This window comes from Nicotiana sylvestris, chromosome 2 (genome assembly GCF_000393655.2).
Source record: "Nicotiana sylvestris chromosome 2, ASM39365v2, whole genome shotgun sequence".
NCBI lineage: Eukaryota > Viridiplantae > Streptophyta > Magnoliopsida > Solanales > Solanaceae > Nicotiana > Nicotiana sylvestris.
The window spans coordinates 107368109-107391527 of NC_091058.1; the positions used below are offsets into that span (position 1 = coordinate 107368109).

Consider the following 23419-nt stretch of genomic DNA (forward strand, 5'->3'; position numbering starts at 1 on the left):
AAAAGTATTTCTGATCCTTGAATATGGCATGAGTTGTTCCACTATCAATAACACAAATATCTTCATGATTTGTCTTTGATCCAAACATAATTTGAGGATTATCCATATTCTCTCATACTTTCCAAGTATTTGCTCGAGATGGTAGAGTCTCGTGTTGATAACGTGTTATAAAATAAAGACTGTAAAGTAAAGACAAGTATAGAGAGAAACTGATATATTATTCGAATTCAAACTGATGTACATAATGAACTGAAATCTCTTCTATTTATAGAAGAAAAGAAGCTGATATGTAAGCTGCTACTACAAGCTTCTGTGTCCTTTGTAAGCTGCTACTGCAAGCTGCTGTGATATTTATCCATAACGAAGTACTGAAAGGATAAGCTCATTGTACCCGGTATGGATAATCTTCCACCGGAGGTAATGTTTATCCATAACGAAATATCGAAAGGATAAGCTTATTATACCTGGTATGAATAATCTTCTACCGGAGGTAATATTTATCCATAATCGGGTACCGAAGTGCTAAGCTTTTTCAGGAGACTTATTTCCAATAGAGTACTAAATAGACAAACATATTTACGGCGGAGTCCCATATGGATAAGCTTCTTCAGGAAGCTTATTTACAATGGAATACTAAATGAACAACCATAATATAATATATTTATAACAATTTGTTATTTAAAACTGCAGTGATTGTTCGAAGCTCCATAAATGAGGAATATGGATGGCTGAAAGGGTAACATCCATTCATTTGACAGTTTCTTTTATTAATTGACATGAAGTGACACGACTTTTGGGCTTGTTAAAGCAAAATAAATAAAGCAAAAATGGAATAGTATGAAAAAGCCCCAAAAATCTGAGAAAATAGATAAGTATAATATAATATATTTATAACATAGATAGATAGATTTACTTAATGGAGAAAACAGTTTTTCTTAAATTTTTGGTCCATCGGTAGTTATTGCATCTCGCTTTACAACTATCCGATACGACTCATTTCTGTATTTTTCTTCCCTCTTTAAAGAAAATATCTTTTTCCTGAATAAATTTGGAATATATTTTCTTCTCATTCAACTAAGGGTGTGGGCTCAAAAAGAAAGTGCTTTACGCTATATCATTTTCCATCCTGTTTCTCGTTGCAAACCATAGACCAGAAAGCTTTTCTATACTCTTCCTTCCTCACCAAAATAAAATGTTTGTTTCCAGCTTTAGGAAACCAGAAGACAATACAAAACTAGGGTATGGAATTCTGAAAATACACATTTGTGCGTTGAGCATGCATACCAAATGGTAGAGTAACGTTGGCACTGGGGCAAAAGAGGTCTAGTTTTATACATTAAGCGCTTATCCATCAAGTACTGTATCAATGGAGTAAACTTCTCTGTGCGCTTATCCACCAAATTGCAGCTCAGTTTACGTTAAAAAAAAGGCGCTTAATTCATTCATCACCACCCTGCAAACTAGAGAAGAAACCGGCCCTTCTAACTGTATATAGAAACACAAAATACAGAGAAAACAGAGACTAGAAGACCCATTTATTATTCTTTTTAAATAAGCATCCTGAAATCTAAAAGAAAGGAAAAATGAGGTGGTAGATCATACACAATACAACAAATATACAACATCTCACAAGTAATGGTACACTTGGACTATGGCAATAATGTAAAAACCTTTCGCCTCAATTCATCCGTTACAGGATCAAGAAGTCCGGTAATGCACCAGTGAAATTCCTCCAGAAAAATTATCTCAGATGAAACCTATTTGCAGGGAATATATGGGAAAGTTAAGATGTCAAAAAGGGGTAATCCACTAAAGTAATTGCAACCTCACATTTAGTAGAAACATTTCACATTGTTCTCCCCAATAAAAAGAATTGCAAAACTCAGAAATAGTTAAGAGCAGCTTTAGGGCTCATGAACCTTGCCCTACCAAAGCCAAATAGCATTCATGTCCTTGTGGTTTAATGTGCTAGTACTGTACCCCATACTTTTACCACTTAAATTTTAAGTAATTTCCTTCGATTTTCATTCTAATGACACTACACTTGACAGAGACCAGAAACATCCAGTTGACTGAACAATCCTTATGCTTAGCACCACAGCCCCCAAATGACGGTTCTAGTCTTTGTAGCCACCAACGCTTCAAGCCTACGGTGCTGGTGGCCTAAAAGACTAGAAGAACCTCATTTGAAGTGTACTGTGCACGCGCCTCTTTGTCGAGTCGATTAAGAATCTGCCCCTCTGTCAAGTGCATGGTCTTAGTAAAATTGAATATTAAAATTGGAGAGGTGAAATACGAGGAAAACCAATACACACAAGGACGTGCTCCACATTTTGCTGAAATACAAACAGCAAACTTAAAAATCCAGCCAGAACAGAGTAGAGAAATTTGTTTCCTGCATATGTAAAGCGACTTACCAATAAATGACGTATTTCCTTCAGTCTGAATAGGAGCTCAGAGCAGCAACAACTGATCCAGTTGTCTCAAATGTTGATGTGACATCTGGGTAAGTTTTCCAGGATGTGCTGACTTTGAGAGATGGGTACAACCACCTCTTTACAGAATCTACAAAAGAACTCGGGTCAAACTCCAGGATGGCTTCCCAATCCACCTGCAGACCTTTTGGAATGCTTCCTGTGAACTCCATATTAGCAGCTAGGAGTAATCCAAGCAAAACTATGAACCCAACAACAGCAGTTCCTCTGGAAAGCGGCATGAAATTGTACCTAGAACAATTATCAGCCAAATTTAAGCCTACACTTCCCTTGAGATCAAACAATCAAAAAGTTAATATGCCTTACCAGTAATATGTCATCCTTAAGATTGCATCTCTCACATTTTCAAGCACATCAAAATCTGTTGACCCATAATTCTCACCACAGTAAGCATCGCAAAGCGCCTGCACAACCATTTTGTATTCTACTAAGTTAACTAGAACACTATCATTTAAATCCCAAACAGAAGCCGCGCACATGTGTCTCAAGAACCAATAGAGAGAAGAAAAGGGAAGACAAAGTAAACTACACAAACCGAAGTAAGCAATAATTGCAAATGAATGGGCATACATAAAGCCTAAAATAGTAGGTCTATGAACATGTTCAAGCAAGAAATATACACCAAACCATCACGACGATGATACTCGCAAAAACCCAGGATCTTCTCAGTTATAATGATTACTTTTAGAAATGTCTTAGGCTGGAAAAGGCTCATTACTACAGCTGACATATGTGGCCGTGCTATATATAACAACAACGCACCCAGTATAATCCCACATAGTGGGGGTCTGGGGAGGGTAGTGTGTACGCAACCTTACCCCTACCTTGTAGAGATAGAGAGGTACAATAGACCCTCGGCTCAGAGAAGCATAAGCACCACGTTAAAGAAGAGAAAAACAAGAAGCGCAACAGTGAGAAGCCATGTAAAAGCAGCACAAATAACAACCAAATAATCAGGTGACCACAATGAAAGAAATGACAGGTAGTCATAGAAATCTAATGCCAACAGAATACTAAAGTACGTACTAATACTACTGGTATGACAGGGAGAACACTAAACTAACTACCCTAGTACCCTAATCTTCGATCTCCACACCTTCCTATCAAGGGTGTGGCTATATATATAGAGAGAGACTCCTATACAAGTGAGTCTAATGAACACATTCTCGAGCAGACTAATATAGGCTTAATTGTAAGACTTCACTGACCACTCTCTGGGCAGGCACAGGATGGATGAATCTCTTAAAAGTGAGTAGTCTAATGAGAACATTCCCAATGACTAATATAGGCTTATTGTAAGACTTCACTGACCAATCTCTTCGCAGGCACAAGATGAATATACTATGCAAAATTGCACTGTAAAGTAATTATATGTCGACTGTCTTACATTCATGTTAAATTGCTTTTAAATGTCCAAAAACTATGTCCTGGCAGCAGAAAATGACTTTCTAGGTAAAAAATAGGGGATACCTCCCAGGCGGATGTCATCTCCATATCAAAGTCATCCCATCTAGAAGGTGTACAAGGTGTTCTAATTGCAAAGTCGTAACCAATCTCACCCCTGGAAGGAACAATAAGAGTTGACAAGCAGTAAGAAAAATTGAACTAATATAAGCAATAATTTACTCAAGTCACCCCCTCCCTCTCCACACACAAAAGGTTGAATTCCAATAAGGTTAGATGGTGTTCTACATTTTCATAAGAGTGATCCTTGTTCCTTCAAGATGCTTCCTGATCAATCAATAAGAAAGGAGGGAAAATTAGAAGAAGATCCTGGTGAGAGAAACTATTCAAGAGTGACATGCTGCTATACAGTATAAAGAGGACTACAAATTTAAAAAAAAGTACCCTTCAAGTGCCGTACTGTTACACCAGGTGGCCAACCAAAAGTCTTGACCAACAACTCTGTGAAGATCAGAGCTGGATTCTGCAGTCATTATCTGCAAAGTACAGCACAGCTGTTAATTAACACCCAGAAGAAAAAAAAAAAGCATGGCAACAAAAGTTTTAATCCTAGCAAGTGGACATCTAAAAGGTGAGAACACAAAAAAGCTCCCTAAAGGATAGTGATACTGAGAAAGAAGAGATTAATAAGCAGCCAGTTTCAAGTTTCATAGGGCCACATGAAGTTGCATTTACAGTTTTCCATCTTAAAATATTTGGACGGAAGGTACTATTAGTTGGATTTTAGAGAGCCATTCAGATACATCTAAGGAAGAAATGTGACCAATATAAAATCAGCTAATAAAGATTTCTCAACTTGCTGGATTTATTGTCATGGAGATGCTATATACTTAGTATTTTGACAAGAACCAAGAAAACCAATTATCAACCACCAAAAACTATACAAGTGCAAAAGTTACAACATTGCAGAAGATTGAACTAAGGTCATAAGCAAAAAAACTCACTTCCTGCAATTTCCGCTCTTCAGAAAGATCAATTATCTTGTCTTCCTTGTTGAACACTGATTTCTTCTCCTTAATAACAGCCTTGGCAACAGTCAAGGTTCTGAACATTGACAGACAATAAGAACCTTGAGAAGGAGCTAATACAAATCAGAAAGGTTAAGCTATTTGACCGTAAAAAGCAATTTATTGATGTGATGGACAGCAGCAAGAAGGTACTGTAAAGTAATTACAAGAGTAGCATCAACTACAAGCAGTGTAACAAGCTCAAAAGGTCAATCATGGCATCAGTATCATTTGCAACAGTCATATTACACCCAAAAAACAGTAGAGAAATACACCTATACTTAATCAGAAATGTTAAGCAAATTACCTTTGAAAATTGGGATAGTAGCGAACAACTTTGGCTTGACCGAGAACAAGAGGAGTGTTGGACCCAAATCCAGAATTGAATTCCTCACTACGCAAAAAGACGGGAATCTCAGCAGAAAGTAAAGATAAAGCAACATATTAAAAATTAGACTTGGACTTTGAGAAGCATAGATGAAAAGTCTGTTCCGTCTAACACGGTCCTTCTCGCTGGTGTCAGAGAGAACATGTTCTCTCGTCTAATATGTGAATAAGCAGTAAATCCCAGTGGAGGCAAAAACACTATGCGGAATTCTTCCGATATATCCAAGCCTTGGTGGACAGTGTTACCTAGTACCTGTTGCTGGTGGGAGGTAGCAGGTATCCCGTGGAATTAATCAGGTGCGCGCAAGCTGGCCCGGACACCATGGTTGTCAAAAAAATGTGAATAAGCAACAAATGTGGAACAATACAAAGAATCTACCTTAAATACCATCAAACAAGTGCATCTCTAAATTTTCTCCTACGAGTGAATTTGGACGGTGTGTGGGTACACATACAGTATCTGATATGATACGCTGAGGGTTCACATAGGATACAGCACCGTATGATTTAAAAAATAATCAATATTTTCAAACTTTTTACTTACAAATAGCCTTATTAAAAAAATAAGGTACCTTTGGGTTGAATTGCAAACATTTGGGGCCAAAACACAGCTTTAAACTATGGTTTTAACTTAGTCATTAAGAAAATTTGGTCAACCAAGTCTGGAATGCAGCAAAATTCCTCTTTTTACAGTTTTAAATAATGACTGGGCAATTTCACTAATGAAGCTAACCATTTTGACTTTTCCACTTTTGTCTTCAATAATCATAATGCTTCTTAAAATATCATTTAGAATGTAAATGTATAATGCGGAAAAAAAATGATGCCTGTGGTTTCAAAAAAGTTCATTTTCGAATTGTACTCAAACAAAGTACAGTTTTCATATACATACCCATGCTACATAGAGATTGAGCAAATATAATGTGGATCCCATCCATATATTGACGCATAAGACTAAAATCAGGACCTTTTCCATATAAGATACATAGATGATAGTACCAAAAGAACCAACAAGAGTGTTCGGATTTGGTTTTGGTCTAGTTTCTTGAATAGCTCCAGAAGCTGCAACCACCAAACTTCAAGTATCTTATATACTGCAATCCTTTTTTTTCTTTTGGTAAGTCAAAAGTTATAATAAAAATCACAAATCAACGAGTACTCCATATGAGAGTGAAGTACAACACCACCAATAAAAAAAGAGCTGGAACGTAGAACTAAAAGAATTGAGGGAAGCAAGTTGAGGGGGGTTTTCATGCTCGAGGCGAAGCGACTTATTTTAATAATCTTTATGCACTTAAATTCAAAAAGAACTTGGAAAATGTATTTGTTAAAATGCTGAGACCAAGTATAGAAATAACCTTTAATAGCTAAATAAAATTCAGTACACTAACGCTCGGTTAAGGGAATAAGGGAAAACAAGATGGACTACCTTAACTTGTTAATCCACACCACTGGATCACATGGTTCAGATATTTGTCTCCATTTGACAGCCAATGAATACAACTGGTTCCATGACATTGTAGAACGCCCAGTTGATCTATCGTCAATCAAACTGTATGAAGTAGATGTTTCTGAGGAACTGCTAGTGCTACAACCAGCTCCACCTCTGTTTACACTAAGTGAATTTACTTTTTCCCTTCTCCTGAGTCTCTTCCCAGACTTTGCTGTGCCTTTAGTTGAGTTTCTCCATTCAGCTTGTAACGCACGCCAAGCTTTTGAGACTTTTTGTGCTATCTCAATAGCAGCTAATCCGGCCATTCGGTGCTGATAATTGCAAAAATATTCTCAGATTTGGATGAAAGAATAACAACAACGCACAAAGCATGTTTGTAGCTAAAAGAACAGCATATGAATAACATATCAAATAACAAAAGATAGTGTCTACTTTCACAAAAAATTACGAACTCATCATCTGCAATCAACATACTTATATCATATAAAAATTGCAAAAAGAAAAGAATGTCAATCATTAGGTCTAAAGGCGAAATTTTGATCATGGAAAAGCAACACAGGTATGGAAAGGCACAAACCTAATACTACAGTGTACTACCATTGCACAAACTAACTCATCCAAATAACTACAAAGAGCATCACAGATGACAAAGGTAATTGTCCCACAACATACACGATTAGAGTCTGAAGCCCAACTGCTTCATATAAGTCGTCTCCTCCAAAAGTGAGGCAGGATCAATCATAGACATGGCCTGTAGAACAAAATAAACTTCTAAATGTTTAACCACCCTCACTGCATCATGTATCAATTGAACTTACAGCCTAAAGTAAGGCGTCTGGACAAAGCAAATGATGCGGAATGCCACCTCAAACTGCTCCAATAGTTATTTGTTCCTCCATCCAGAGAATAACTCAAGCAGTTTACAAGCCATTTTGATATATAACAGTATCAAAGGTATGACGGGATGGAGATTGTCTGAATTTTAGGAGGTTGAGGATTAAAGTTGCCAATATTCTTGGAAGCTTTATTCCTTATCAGGTCTGTATTGTGAATTATGGTGAAGTGGTGCTTTGAAAGCCAGGCGTTACTTAGGAAACCAATCACTTCATCTATTAAAATTTATTCCCAGAACTCATTGTCTTGAATAATTCATGTATATTTATAGTTTCTGCTCTGCTCAGATTTCTAGTAATTAGCATTTAATATTTGATGTCTGTTTTCCATTACTCATTTATCACCAATAGTTATGATGCTATACATGCCTATGCCAATGCAGAAGACCCTTCATTGGTCAAAGAGCCAGAACCAAATCAACATTTAACTTTTTGCGACGAGAAAACATCTAGTACAACTAATTCAGTGGTGCTTAGATATACGAGCTAAAAGAATAATAGAACATTTTAAAGTATCATTTTTTGTTAAAGAAATGGTTAAGTGGTCAACTCAAAAATGAAGGGAATAAAGGACAAGGAAAAGTAGTTCCCCTATTCTCTCTTTTCCTCGGGATGACTTGGCAGATGCTTTGCAGCAACAATGAGGATTGTTATATCAGCTTTTACTCTATAAGTTGCCTTCATCTCTTTTTGTACTAGATGAATTTCTAAACTTTGCAATTTTTACTTTAACATTATTCAGTGGAAATCTTCACATCTGTAAGTATTTTTTATTAGCTGCATGTTATTCATTTTAGACATTTGTTTCACTAGAAATGTAGACTTGACAGTGATCTTAATCTTTTTTTCTTTTTTGGGATAACCATAGTGTTCCGGCCAGATTGTGCGCACCTCAACTAATTCCACAGTTTACCTGCTACCTCCTACCAGGTACCGGGTAACTCTGTCACTAAGGCTTGGGCATATGGAAAGAAATCACCTAGTGTTTTTGCATCTGCTAGGATTTGAACGTAAGACCTCATGGTTCTCAACCCACTTCATTGACCACTAGGCCACATAGATAAGTTATCATTCAAACGGTGAAGTATAAAATGTTAAATTTTTCTTTAAGATCTAAATTTTGTTTTCTGTGCAACGGAGAAGATAGAACACTAGTCTACAGATAGTGAAAATATTTCTGATGAAAGATAACCATAGAAACATTATCTCATTTGAGATGTGTTCTTTAATATTTTCATGGAATATGACTAATCAAGGAATGGAAAACACGGAGTGTGTAGAGCAGAAGCTGGAGAGAAAACTTCGAGTGTGAAAATAAAGACATCATTCTTGTAACAAGAACTTTCTCTTTGTATTTGCATATTAGTCCCAAATGCCCCAATTAAAAGGCTTCCAACACAAACAAAAGCTTCTGATAACATTTGCATCCTTTCCTTCAATTCTCTCATCATCTATCTAAGAAAACTCCAGCATAGATGTGAATGCATAGCATAAAAAGGTATCTAAAAGCAATGGGAAATCACAACCTGGTTTCTCAAGGAAAACGTAGAACGCCTGGATTAAAAAAAAATGATAGTTAACTAAAGATTTAACTCTTTTAGAATTACCTGGCGCCTATTATGCAAGAAACCAGGGCAATGATACTGGATCTTGCTGCCGACAGAATCTGCAGCCTGTAGAAGGGCAGTTTTTTGCTTGGTGAAAGTAAATTCTTGCTTTCTTCGCTTTCCTTTTTTCAAAGATTCTTTTAACGGAGGTTGCCTGTAGACCTTTTCACACACATTTTTTGGGTGCAGCCTTTTGCACCAATACTCCTGAGAACAGAAAGAAGGAAAAGGGAAGAATTAAGAAAGAAGCATAAGAACACAAAGTAAGTGGAAATAAATCACTTTTAAGATAAGGAATTCACTGCCAACAAATGCACTTTTCAGGTGACAGTTCACTTCATAGAGGTATTTACCACTTTAGACCCCCAAGATAAGACTGTTAACGTGAATGCATACAAATGCCAAATAATAGTGAATGAGCATGTTAAATGATATGGAGAAACGTACTACTGCTTTTAGAGAGTTGTACTTTAACGAGAATTCAGGGAAGCTTAGAATTCAATTCAAATCTAATCAGTATGGCCTTATTTCTTTCAACTTCCTTCATTCTCCCGGTTCTCTGCACACCTTCAAAGTTCTATATAATTCCCACCAGATAGTACTTTTTGCTATATCATAAAGCTGCTCTCAGATCGAGGTGGTCCACTTGCTACCAGAATGTTTCCTTCTTCTTCTTTTTTCTAATGAGCGATGCTATCAAAATATATCCTCAGGCTCTTCAAATAGATTAACTAAGCATTATATTCCTTTTTAGGCATTACCTTGAAGAGCGGATCAATATCTCCATCAATATCAAACCAACAAAATTCACTGGTGATCTTTGACGCTGAGTATAATGCAATTTCTTTCTGCAAAAGAAAAATATTGAAAAGTAAAACATAAGCTATTCAAACAGAAACAGAAAATGGAGAAATAGTTACAGAGATAGAGAGATCAATTGGTGACTCTTGATAATAGCGAGGAGGTCTCGGCATCTATGAAAGGAGGTTATTTGCAAGAGAGTGAGGAAGGAGAAGAGGAGCACATAACTAGGATGAAAAGAGTTGGCACATGATTATTAAATGGTAAGGGTAGAAAATACGGATTTTACCGTATATATTATACTAAAGTGAGAAAAACATCAGCCAAATTAACTAAGTTCGCAAGCTAGTATCTGTCAGCTTGAGCTTTTGGTAGGGACATTTATGCTAGGTTTGAACTTGCTAGCAGCCTAAAAACTCAATCATAATCAAGCTTAAACCAAGCCGTGCTTGGCTTTTTCACCTGCACCCTCATCTCTTGCTTCGACGTCCAACAGTGGCTTAAGGGAACAAAATAGCAGACAGAACTCAGAAACTTCGCTACTGTTTGAACAGTATGAGGGTAAATATAACATTGCTAAATATTCTTACTACTAACTGAAGTAAGTGTAATACTGCGACTACTAAAATGGCTAACCAACCAAAAAGACAAATCTTAAATTTGAGGTCTGCCTCGTCCAATTGATTTTTATTCCAGCAAGGTACCATCTAGACAGTTATGAAGATGCCAATACTTAAAAAGCAAAGAGAAATTAGTGCAACAGGCGTAAGAATGAACCAGCTTGATGACGGAAGTCTGGCATACCAAAAGTTATTACCTGATAGAACGCTAAGCATTGAAGCACAAACTTTTCCATAGAATCTAATTCAAGATCTAAAGCAGCATCATAGTCCTTGACCTACAGCACAAAATCAGAATCAACAATCTGAAAATGGAGACAACAAGCACCTTATATAATTATGAACATTTAAAGTCACAAGAGATGAGTTTGAGAGCTCTCATACTGCTTCTTTATATTCTCCAATAGCATGATAGCATGAAGCTCGTAGATACAAGCATTCAACGTTTGCACTATCAATAGCCAACCCCATTGATAGATCTTTTATAGCATTCCTGTAACAGTATATATAAGCAGTTAACCCCTGCTACATCTTTCAGTGAAAGTGGATTATGATAAAGCAAACATGGAAAAAAGGTAAAAAGAAAACACAGGACAGTGAAAATTTTCAGAAGGAAAATCCCACAAATCAATACCATAGTGATTGCATATTCTACTGCCTTTAGTATATAAGAACATAAGATATGTACCTATGCTCTCCCATTCCATGAAGTAGCAGCCCACGCAGGTGATATCCTTTTGCATACCTTTCAGCGAAAAGGGATAATTAGAGGATGGATTATCAGCTATTTCCCGATTTAAGGACAGAGTATGTACTTCACCGTTCAAATACTCAAGATCAGATAATAAAAAATAAGTAAACCTTTTTTTGATCAGTGAAAAATATGTAAATATCAACATGAGATGCTCAGTAATTACCTCCCATCTATTTGCAAAAGCTGATGAAGGCATTCCAAGGCCTTCTCTGAATTTGCCAGGTCTTGATATAACTGCCACCACGAAATAAAGGTTCAATTATACACCATTAGAATAATATCTTGAAAGAAATTTCATTGTTTTGCCCACATCTAAATTAAGTGATTTAGCTCAAAACCAATCAAGAATCTACCAGCTAATGGGGAGATCCTACTTGAAAATGCAACAAAAGCTATTACAATAAATGAGCATTGCAACCCAGAAGTTGAACAAAAGGCTAATTGATCAACATCTAGCAGACATTTTCGCCAATCAAGACTGTAAGTTAGCGCTGTCACACAATATCTATAAGAGAGCAAGGCTCTTCTATCACTTGTACGCAATTGAATGTCTGCTTACCGTGTAAATCTTGATTCTTGAATTTCTTAACATACATGGAGAAGTTTATATTACCTCAACCTTCAGGTTTACAGACAGATGAAAAAAGAGGCTATATAAACAAGAAAGCGGGAAAACAAAAGGGAAATTTTCTAAATCAAAGGGGCAACTTCCTCATCTTGTTTTAATCCATGATTAAACAAGGACAAACTTCCTCAAACTTTCTACTTCCGTTCCAACTAAAACTGTTCCCATAATATCCCGTAGTATTTTCCACTGATTTTGAAGAAGTTTCCAAAAAAGTGAAGTCAATTCTAATCGCTCGCCTTGGTATACTTTTTGCAAACACAAATTCAAATTTGACCAGCATCGACAGCTTGTTGGCGGCAGCAAGTATTTATTTTACCAAACAAAACAAAGGGAAATCGAAAATAATTTAAAAAAAAAAGGAAAAGAACAGAAACAATGAGATCAATGACCAGAGTCATGCACATCTGAAAAAGAAATACTAGTAGAAATGAAAATTGGGCTTTGAAAAAATTAACGATATAAACTGCACCAAAGCACGTACAAAGTTGAAATTTGTAAATAAAAAAACACACAAACACATTATTCTAGGGCTTGCGAACCCATCAAAAGACTATATCACTAGCAGTACCAATAGAAGTATTAGGATTCCACTTGGCAGGAAAATAGGATTAAGAGTATTCAGTATATATTCAGAGATACCTGTGCTAGATGAGCCCAAGCCTCAAGGAAATTCCTTTCAATTTGGATTGCTTTCTTATGTGCCTCCTCAGCCCTTCTATATTCTCCTAGAGAGGATAAGGCCAAGCCCTGATAATTTTCCAGTTTTCCCCGCCAGCATTATATCATTATTTGTCCAACAAAAATATTCTCAAACTCATGCCGATAAACATGGTTATCACATTCTATAACAATTAGCCGAACTCAAGGTCATAGACTCACCAAATATGTATATGCAGATTTGTTATCCTTATCAAACTTTACACATCTAGAAAGGTCTTCAACAGCAGCTTTGAAATCTTTAAACTTAAAATTGACAATTCCTGCACTAATTAAGGTCAGTTAGTGCTTTCCATGTTAGATTGAACGGAGACAAGTCGAATGAAATGGTCCTTTTTGAAATCTCAAGTAATTGTGAAACAGTCAGCCAAAGGTCATCTGATGCTAAACAGTTACAAGATGAAACCACCTATGGGCCTTAATAAAAAATTTCAGTCCCGTAAGAAAGATAGGCTGAGCCTTAATACATTGGAAGTTTCAAATGACACATGCATAATCTATCAGCCATAAAAAGAATACTACAGAAAGTAAATATGCCTCGAATGCTGTTATATTTACAGGAACATCATGTCTAACTACTTTAACAGCACAGATCTATCTTTCATAGTAAATCGAAAATTCAGTCCGGGTAAATCACCTCTTTCATGTAAGATATCGGCAGAGTCTGGCTCAAACTCCAAAGCTTTAGTCAAGTCTGCAATTGCCTGGTAAAAATCATTTTATTTAGATACATCAATATCAATCATATTACTATTATTGTGAAACCAAACCTTTTAGGGCGTGATAAGTCTTTAACCATAACTACCATCACTCTTCATGGGATCATTGGAGGAAACAAAAACTAAAATGGAACACATCAGAAAGTTAAATTATGTTATAGACTACCAAGAAACTCCCATGATCAAAAGCATGCAGCTGAACCATTCTATGATCCTGATTGCATTTTAGATATTGACTTTTACTGGAAGATGGCCATAAGCTGTGATATAGCTCAAGCCTAGAAAAGACACTCTCAGGATAGACAGCGACCTTCACATTAAAAGTTAAGCTTTTTCAAGAAAACTTTTGAGTGTTACTTAGACCACCCGAAGCCATTTCATCTCCATCGTTAACCCTGTAAGCTACCACAATCTGAAGGAAAATTTCCAAGTGCAGCTTGATAATGGCCCTAGCGGTCTAAATGGAGACTGATTTGCTATTAATGAACAATTAGCTTCAGAAATTGATAGCACCAGTGATCAATTCAGCAATTCCATACATTTACATTGTGTATCACACCCACCGGAGAAATGAATGAAAGTTGACCTTGCAAAAAAAATTACAGAAAAGAATACCTGATGACAAAACCCAAAAGGTGTTGCTTAGCATGATTCAAGGATATTTGATTTAGGAGTATTGATTAGCATGATTTCATGAGATTTGATTATATTTAGGAGATCTGATTTTATTCTGATTTTATTTGATTTGATAGCTGGATTGATTGTATAGATTTATTTTATTTCCTTAATTAGCATTAGGAGCTTTGTATAAATTTCCTTGCTCATGGGATGTAAACATACACAGAAATACAAGAAGCCTTCTTCTTCTCAAAATCTACATGGTATCAGAGCCATTGCTGCTTTTTTGAGGTAAGTTAGGGTTCCCTTTTATCAAAGAGGTCGTGTTTTCTCTCTCTTGTTGGCTGTCCGCACCACAAACTCCTTCTGATTTCCTTCTGATTGGGCTGAAATATGGAGACATTCAAGGAGACGATTTCTGGAGAAATCTTGTCTTCGGATGAAATTCACCTTCTCCGTCGCCTCTTAGCCAAACTTGACTCCACTAATGTTGTCACATCCAATTATGTGCAATCAGGTACTGCCTTTGCTGATAACTTTAATTCTTGGATTGTCGATTCTGGTGCAAATAGACACATGACAAACTCTTCTAAAGGCATTCAAAACTATTCTCCGTGTCCCAAAGGAAATAATGTTAAAATAGCCAATGGTTCTTTAACACCTATCTCTGGAACAGGTTCTGTCATTTGTACTCCTAATATTAAACTATCATCCGTGCTCCATGTCCCTGAGTTCCCTATCAATCTTTTATCTGTTAGTGCCATCACCAAAGCTCTAAACTGTAAAATCGAGTTCTTTCCCGATCATTGTATTTTTCAAAATATTCAAACAGGAAAAAGGATTGGCAGTGGTAGATTGCATGATGACTTGTATATGTTAGATGGGATTCAAAACTCTAGTCAAGCATTTTTTTAGGGAAGTAAGGATGTCAACCAAGAAATAATACAACGGCATAGACGGTTAGGACACCCATCATTCTTTGTATTGAAGAAGTTATATCCCGATTTGTTTTCAAGGACTCGATTTGAATCTTTGTTCGGTGATGTGTGTGAATATGCCAAGCATACTAGAAACTCTTATCTTGTGAGTGATAATAAAAGCACAACTCCATTTATGACTATTCATTCTGATGTATGGGGTCATACCCAAACTGTTTCTTTGTCTTGTAGTTGATGGTTTGTTACTTTCATTGATTGCTGCACTAGGATGACTTGGGTATATTTGTTAAAAGCCAAAAGTAAAATTTTCTCTTGTTTTTCAGTCATTTCATAAGATGATTTGTACTCAGTTTGATGCCAAAATAAAAATCTTGAGAACTGACAATGGCAGCGAATACATGGATAAAAGATTTGGTGCTTATTTGGAGTCCAATGGGATAGTGCACAAAATGGGATCGCTGAAAGAAAAAAATAGGCATTTGTTAGAAGTAGCAAGATCTCTTATGTTCACCATGCATTTACCAAAACCTTACTGGGGATGCTATTCTAGCGGCTGCCTATCTTATCAACAGAATGCCACTTAAACCCCTCAATTTTCTCAGTCCTCTGGAAACTTTAAAAGGTAAGAATGAATTTATTGTTCCTCCAAAGGTGTTTGGGTGTGTTTGCTTTGTCCACACTAGAAATGGGAAACTTGATCCTAGAGCTATAAAGTGTGTTTTCATTGGGTATTCTCCGACACAGAAGATTACAAATGTTATCATCCTCCCTCTAGGAGATCTTTTGTTAGCATGGATGTTATCTTTCGAGAATCTGAGCCCTATTTCAATATTACCTCATCACCTCTTCAGGGAGAGAGCAGTAAGGAGGAAGACGTGATTCTACCTAGTTCCATTACTGGACCTCTTGATGACATTGTCTCAGGGGAAAGTGAAATTGGAGAAAGAATTCAGGGGGAGACTATTGGGCATTTGGATCGGCCTGATTTGAAAACTTACTCAAGGAAAAATAGAGCAGAAGAAGTCATCATGCAATCTACCAAAGCTGAACCTTCTTCTACTGGTTAGTTATCTACATTGCCTAATGAGTTAGATGAACCTATTGCTCTCACAAAAGGAGTCAGATCTTGCACCACCAAACCCCCGTTATCTAATTTTGTATCCTATAATTCTTTGTCTCCCTCCTATAGAGTCTTTGCCTTGTCTATTTCTTCTGTGTCTATTCTCCAGAATTGGAGGGAAGCTTTTGCAGATCCTAAATGGAAACAAGCTATGACTGAAGAAATGAAGGCCTGGTCAAAAAATGAGACATGCGAACTTGTCACTTCACCACCAGACAAGAAGTTGGTTGGCTGCAAATGGGTTTTTACTGTGAAGCGCAAAGTTGATGGCTCAATTGAAAGATTTAAAGCAAGATTGATGGCTAAGGGATTCGCTCAGACTTATGGAGTGGATTATCAAGAGACATTTGCCCATGTTGCTAAGATAAAAACTATTAGAATTCTTTTATCTTGTGCAGCTAATCTTGATTAGGACTTGCAACAGTTTGAGGTGAAGAATGCATTTCTTCATGGAGACTTAGAAGAAGAGGTGTATATGGAGATTCCTCCTGGATTTGATACTGCACAGAGTCAAGGAAAGGTATGCATATTGAAGAAAGCCTTATACGGACTGAAGCAATCCCCCAAAGCTTGGTTTGACAAATTCAGCAAAGCAATGATCTCCTTCGGTTACCAACAAAGCAACGCTGACCACACCCTCTTCATAAGACATCAAACGGGTAAATCACTTTTCATAGTTTATGTTGATGACATAGTAATGACAGGAGATGACAAAGAGGAGATGTCTTGATCGAAGAAGTTGTTGGCACATGAATTTGAGATCAAAGATCTAGGAAAATTGCAGTACTTCTTGGGAATTGAGGTTGCTAGATCCAAAAGAGGAATTTTTATTTCTCAAAGGAAGTATATTCTGGATCTTTTGAAAGAAACTGGTATGACAGGTTGCAAACCCGCAGAATCGCCCATTGAAAGCAATCACAAGTTACAAAACGGAGTTGGAGAATCAGTTGATAAGGAGAGATATCATAGGCTGGTTGGAAGACTCATTTATCTCTCTCACACTAGACCAGACATAGCCTATTCAATTAGCCTGGTGAACTATATTGCGCGGACTCTCCAAAACAGTTGCCGCACCCATGTCGGATCCTCCAAAAATATTGTATTTTTGGAGGATCCGATACGCACTCATTGATATTTTCGGAGAGTCCGAGCAACATAGCTGGTGAGTCAATTCATGCATGATCCCCGAGATCCTCATATGCAAGCTGTCTTTCACATTTTGCGGTATCTGAAGTCTGCTCCAGGGGAAGGTCTACTTTTCTCCAAACATGATCACCTCCAAATAGAAGCCTTTACAGACACAGATTGGGCTGAATCTCTAGATGACATAAGATCAACATCCGGTTATTGTACGCTCGTAGGAGGAAACTTGGTTACTTGGAGAAGCAAGAAGCAAAGTGTAATTGCTAGATCAAGTGCGGAGGCAGAATATAGAGCTATGGCCCAGGGTGTTTGCGAACTGCTTTGGCTACAAAAGCTACTACAAGAATTGAGACTGTATGAAAAAGGAAAACTTTCCTTGTACTGTGACAATAAAGCTGCCATCCGAATAGCTCATAATCCAGTCTAGCATGACCGAACAAAGCAAGTGGAAATTGATCGCCACTTCATCAAAGAAAAAGTTACAACTGGTGTCTTGAGTTTGTTTCATGTGCCATCGGAAAAACAGCTAGCTGATGTGTTTACCAAAGGTCTCAACAAGCGAACTTTCCATACTTTGAGCTGCAAGTTGGGCATGTGCAACATCTTTGCACCAACTTAAGGGGGAGTGTTGATTAGCATGATTCAAGGAGACTTGATCTAGGAGTGTTGATTAGCATGATTTCAGGAGATTGATTATATTTAGGAGATATAATTTTATTTTATTTGATAGCTGGATTGATTGTATAGATTTATTTTATTTCCTTAATTAGCATTAGGAGCTTTGTATAAATTCCCTTGCTCATGGGATGTAAACATACACAGAAATACAAGAAGCCTTTTCTTCTTCTCAAAATCTACAAAAGGCAGCTCAATAAATAGACAAAATACGAGGCTCATACCTCAGCAGATTCACCTAAAGCAGCACGGGCTTGCCCTCTGCGTTTCCATGCCTCCCCAGCAGATGGATTTGATTGTATAGCCTGAAAGGCAGATAGAAAATATTACAACAGCAGCTGAAGTATTACAATAAGTGGTACTCAATATGCCAAATCAATGCAAACCTTGGTAAAATCAGCAATAGCTGCATCAAGTTCTCTTTGAAATGCCAACGCTGTTCCCCTGCCGATAAGTGCCTCGGGGTACGTCGGATCTTCTTCTAGTATCTGTGTTTTAGGTAGAAGAGAAGAAGCTCTGTAATTAAGTTCATCATACCACACACAAGTCTTCCGTTGAATCCATAAATCAAAAATGAAAAAGTCATAATAAAGCACAAGTTACATCTAGCAGCAGAATTAGTAAACTACTAAGAGCGGTAAGGCTAATGCTAACCTGGTCAAAGATGGACACGGCATTACCATATCTTCCGTCGTTAACCTGAAATCACCAGAAATGTTGTTTTAGACTTCCAATGACATTCAATACACGATGAAGAGTACACAATTACCACTACTACGCCTCAGTCCCAAGCAAGTAGGGGTCGGCTAGATGGATCCTCACTGACAAATAATAAAAGCTTAGAAATTAAAATCTAGCAACTGAAAAATAGGAGTTCTAAAAATAGAGCTTAGTTGCCTCAAGCTTGCACAAATGCAATATCTTCCAATTTAGTTCACAAAAAATTAAAAGTGGAGTGTAATCAGAAAATTACAACTGAAATAGGCAAAGTGAACATAACAGGCATGAAGACTGCAGTAGAAAATCTTGTCTATGCATAGCATGGTACCCCCAGTTCCTAGCAGATAGCAGAATAAGAAAAAAATGATTTCTCTTGTCCGACCTACTTAATTTGGTACAAAATAAGTGCACAATTAGAGACTTGCAGCTGATTTATCGTTATTCGAATTTCAATAAAGAAGAAGAGCATATTAATAACCAACTGCACTAGCAGAAATTATCAATCAATGAACTAATTAGTGCTGTCTTCATTTTAATATCACAAGATAGGCAGTGTACCTGTGCTATTCCCCTTGATAATCGAAAATCAACATTAATTGACTTGGTCTTGTTAATCCTGGTAACACAGAATTTTTTGTTTCTCTTGCCTTTTTCAGTCAATTCAAGGCGAACGTCGCATTTATTATTCAACTGACAGAGAATTTCCTGTAACTCATTTGGTTCTGACTGTTCACTTGATTCACTAGTTACAGCAGATGATTTCCTACTGTCTTCAGATATATCACTTAATTCACTGCAAACCAGAGATGGATAACCCAACTTTTTGCAATTGTTCTTGGTTCCATTTGCTTGTCTCTCATGCAATCCATTTGGTTGACGGTCACTCTTCTTATGTTTTTTGGCATTATTACTTGACGAATTTTGTAAAACAGAACTATCATTTGATTTCTCACAGCTGACCAACATCCCGCTGCTGCATTCTTTGAGCTTTCTATCTGAGGCCTTACCAATATCACAAGTTTCAGCAGATTTGGTACAAAGCAGAGGCCCAGTATTGGATTCAGGACCAGATGACTCCACAGAATGATTGTTGGTGGCAGCAGTGATATTCTGCTTCGCATTTTTGAGCAGCTCTTCAAGCTCTAATAGTTGCTTTAAGTCTGCAGACTGATGAACTGCATGTTCATGCCCTTGCTCCCAAATTAGAAGAGCTTCTTCTTTCTTACCAAGAGCAGAAAATGCACGTCCTAAATGACAAGTAACTTCGTCACATTATACTTCAAACTCAAAATCAGTTTAGCATAAAACTGCCAGTTTTTTCAAGCTTTAAGAACATCGAAATTTCTGCAGCATATGCTAGAACCACATCTAGGGAAAATCCACAGAAGTCACACTAGAGAATAATTGTCAATACAGATATATAGCTTCATTTCAAGGGCTTAGTTACACACAAGAGACAAAAATGTATTTGATCTTTTACGTGACCTAACAGTAAGAGCTGCTGCTGTGATACTAGGTGTCACATCTTTATGCAGTGGAACCGGCCTTTTTATTGAAAGTGAAGGTAAAGCTGCGTAGAATAGACACAATATGGTTCCATCCCTCCCTCCCTGGACCCCGTGCATAGCTTAGTGCACGGGGCTGCCCTTTTTATGTATGCCAAGAATGATGCGCCTCTTAGAATTCAACCATCTGCCTCTGAATGTATGAATCTTGAGACAGTAAGCACGGGGCGGATGCACGCTTACCGAAGAGGTGTCGCGCGACACCGCTTCGTCGAAAGTTTTTACTAAATATATGTATTAATACTGTACGGAAACGGATAAGTAGGAAAAAATGACACCACTTGACATAAATTGTGTCTTGATGTGTTGGTTATGTGCTTGATTTTGCTCTAAGAGGTCAAAGGTCCAAATCTCAACTAGCACATTTTTCTTTTGCAAATATTTGAGAGAGCCTTTGTGGTTAAAAATTGTGATGAAGTAGAATTGAACTCAGGACCTTTTCTAACTTAAGACTCAACAAAACCAATAGATTAAGGCTACTTCTTTGTCTAAAAGTACGATAATCAAAGTTATATTCCAGTTCTTCTATAAATTTCGACACCGCTTACAAAAATTCCTGCATACGCCCCTGACAGTAAGATCCATATTGGTAGCAGCAAATGACACTTCCATTCCAATTATTCTCAGTGACCTGTTGGAAGTTATTTACTTTATCAGTTTAACATATAATGCACTTGTGTAAATAAGGTTTTTCCACAGATGCATAAGACGGTTAACGCATAAAGACCAGCTCCGATCACACCTCTAGAAATCTACTTTTTTTTTCCTTTCTAATTGGTCCAATCACTGAGAAAATTAGGGAATCAACTACCAACGTGGTGAGTTCAAACTAGGAAACCATACAAACTGTTATGAAGTGTTTTGCACGCCCTATTCATGCATTGAACTTCATCGCAACACTATGTTTGGTCCAAGGAAAGAAGCAAAAGGGAAACACATCAATTTACTCTCCACCTGGAACTAATTGTCGTCGTCAGCTTGTACGCCCATGGCGTTGAGGGGGCCAAAGCACCCTGGTCGAGCTTCTAAGGTTAAATTGGTTTGTGGGTCATTTGCTTTGTACATTTTGACAATTACTCTAACGCTAGTTCACCTCCGGATACCATGTTATGACTTCGGAAACCTTGTTATGACTTCTCTTTCTCACAATTGATAAGATTTTTTCGATATCCCACGATATCAAAGGAAGGAAATATGACTAACAAAATTAGGACGACAATTAAATATATTTTTCCTCCTTCCACTAAATCTTGGATGGTAACATAAATATCTCCTTTATGTAATCCTACCAGGGTGAGAGAATAATTCGTAAGCCCTACTTTATTTTCCAACCCTTCCCTTTTTATCCCAACCAGACAGTGTAAAAGTTAAATCATTTCCAAAATACAATCCAAAACCACTACAGGATACAGAATGCAAGTTCAATATGACCTTCTCAACCTCAATCAAGCTTTGAAATTATAAGCTAACCATTACTTTGGCGCGTACGTGAAAGTGATTGTCAATAATAGGGCATCACTCGAGAGGTGCAACAGTTCACAAGCTTTACAAGTGTTTCATCTAGCCCATCATCTATATTGCAAAAAGAACCTCTACAACAGTTGACTTCACAGCCTCGATAACGATGCCATACCAGAATATATCCATATCCAAAATTAACATTCCAAATGCAATCGCAAAGCTCTAGAATTTCTTAGGCTTTTTTTCTTTAAATACGCCGTAAAAGCAGTTAATTGGAAATGCAAGGGAAAATGAAGAGAACCTTTAAGTATGTAAGCTTGAAGAAGCTTAGGATCGAGCTGAAGTGCCTTATCACAATCCTTAATAACATGCTTGTGAAGCTCCAATTGACTATAGCAAAATGCTCGGTTACTGAAACAAATTGACCCATTTTTTTATTCAGAAAATCAATCAGCTCATTCATAAATCTCCAAAAATCTAATAAAGCTCATTCAAATTAAAAAAAGGTTATAAAAAATAGCGGACCAGATGTCTTGAATGACGCAACTCTGAGCAAGAAGTGAATCGAGAATTCGAATTGCTTTGGACCATTCCTTGGAGCTACAAAGCTTCGCCAGTTCAATCCTCTCTGTAACTTTTGACGTCATCGGCGGCTCCAAATGGATCGGAAACAGCTGAATTGATGCGATTGATTTTTTCTTCAGTTGTGTTGTGAGCTACTGAATTTCTGATCTTGCGGCTGTAACTGTTTTGTGTTTTTTTTTAAAAAAAAATTCTTTTACGGTGTGTGGTGGTAGAGAACGGAGGGGTAGAAAGGAGAAAACGAAGTTGAATGAGGAAACGGAGAGGAAAGAGGTACTTTGGGGAAGTGGTGAGGGATTAATAATGGATTACACGTGTTCAAGAGCCCGCATGTCTATTGGCTCAATGTTCTCGTCATTTCTCACTCTTAGGTGAAAATATAAATTATTTAACTATAATTAAGTAAGTACTCCCTCCATTTCAATTGAGATGATATAGTTTTATTTGACACAAGATTTAAGAGAAAAAAGAATATTTTTGAAATATGTGATGCTAAAAATTTAAGGGGCAAAAGCTTAATAGAGCTATGATATTTGTATGGCTATAAGAGCTTCTCATTAAGGGTAAAATGAGTGAAATGAAAAGTTTAAAGTTAAATTATTTCTAATTATATAAATGTATCATTTTTTTAAACGGACTAATAAGGAAAGTGTGTCATTTAAATTAAAACAAATGGAGTAATAAATATGAGGGAAAACTATGTATTTTTATATTTACTAATTTAATATAATATCTTGTGAAAATTGGTTATTCTTTGAAAAGAAAAAAAAACATATGACCGGGACTCAGGATCCTTGTCACAAGGATCCAGAATTTGGGAGGATGGGTGCACTATTACGAAGCAGTGGATCCAAAATATAAATTTTAGGGATTCAACCTTTAGTTCTACTATTGCATCCACTATACTTTTGGAATTATAAGTTCAAATTTAATATTTAAATAGTAATTTTCTTACATTTGTATCTGTATTCTTTACTCCCTAGTCAAAATATTGGGATCAGTTTAATCCATTGACTATGCATCATTCACTGCTACTAGTTTTGATATGCACA

At 36.9% G+C, this 23419-nt stretch overlaps 1 protein-coding gene across 1 annotated transcript; it reads right to left on the bottom strand.

Moving 5' to 3' along the window:
* Positions 1-1520: 1520 nt before the first annotated feature.
* Positions 1521-22637, bottom strand: LOC104219307 (suppressor of RPS4-RLD 1). The gene is made up of 24 exons (XM_009769970.2): positions 22311-22637; positions 22087-22196; positions 19318-20006; positions 18694-18738; positions 18426-18527; positions 18264-18344; positions 13464-13530; positions 12989-13089; positions 12749-12856; positions 11645-11715; positions 11416-11472; positions 11112-11220; positions 10925-11005; positions 10068-10154; positions 9307-9513; positions 6783-7117; positions 5274-5360; positions 4904-5003; positions 4344-4435; positions 4188-4226; positions 3966-4056; positions 2802-2899; positions 2418-2726; positions 1521-1757 (listed from the first exon to the last, which is right to left on the bottom strand). Exons 1-23 carry the CDS (start codon positions 22430-22432, stop codon positions 2438-2440), a joined length of 3168 nt encoding a protein of 1055 aa, XP_009768272.1. The 5' UTR covers positions 22433-22637; the 3' UTR covers positions 1521-1757; positions 2418-2437.
* Positions 22638-23419: the final 782 nt, after the last annotated feature.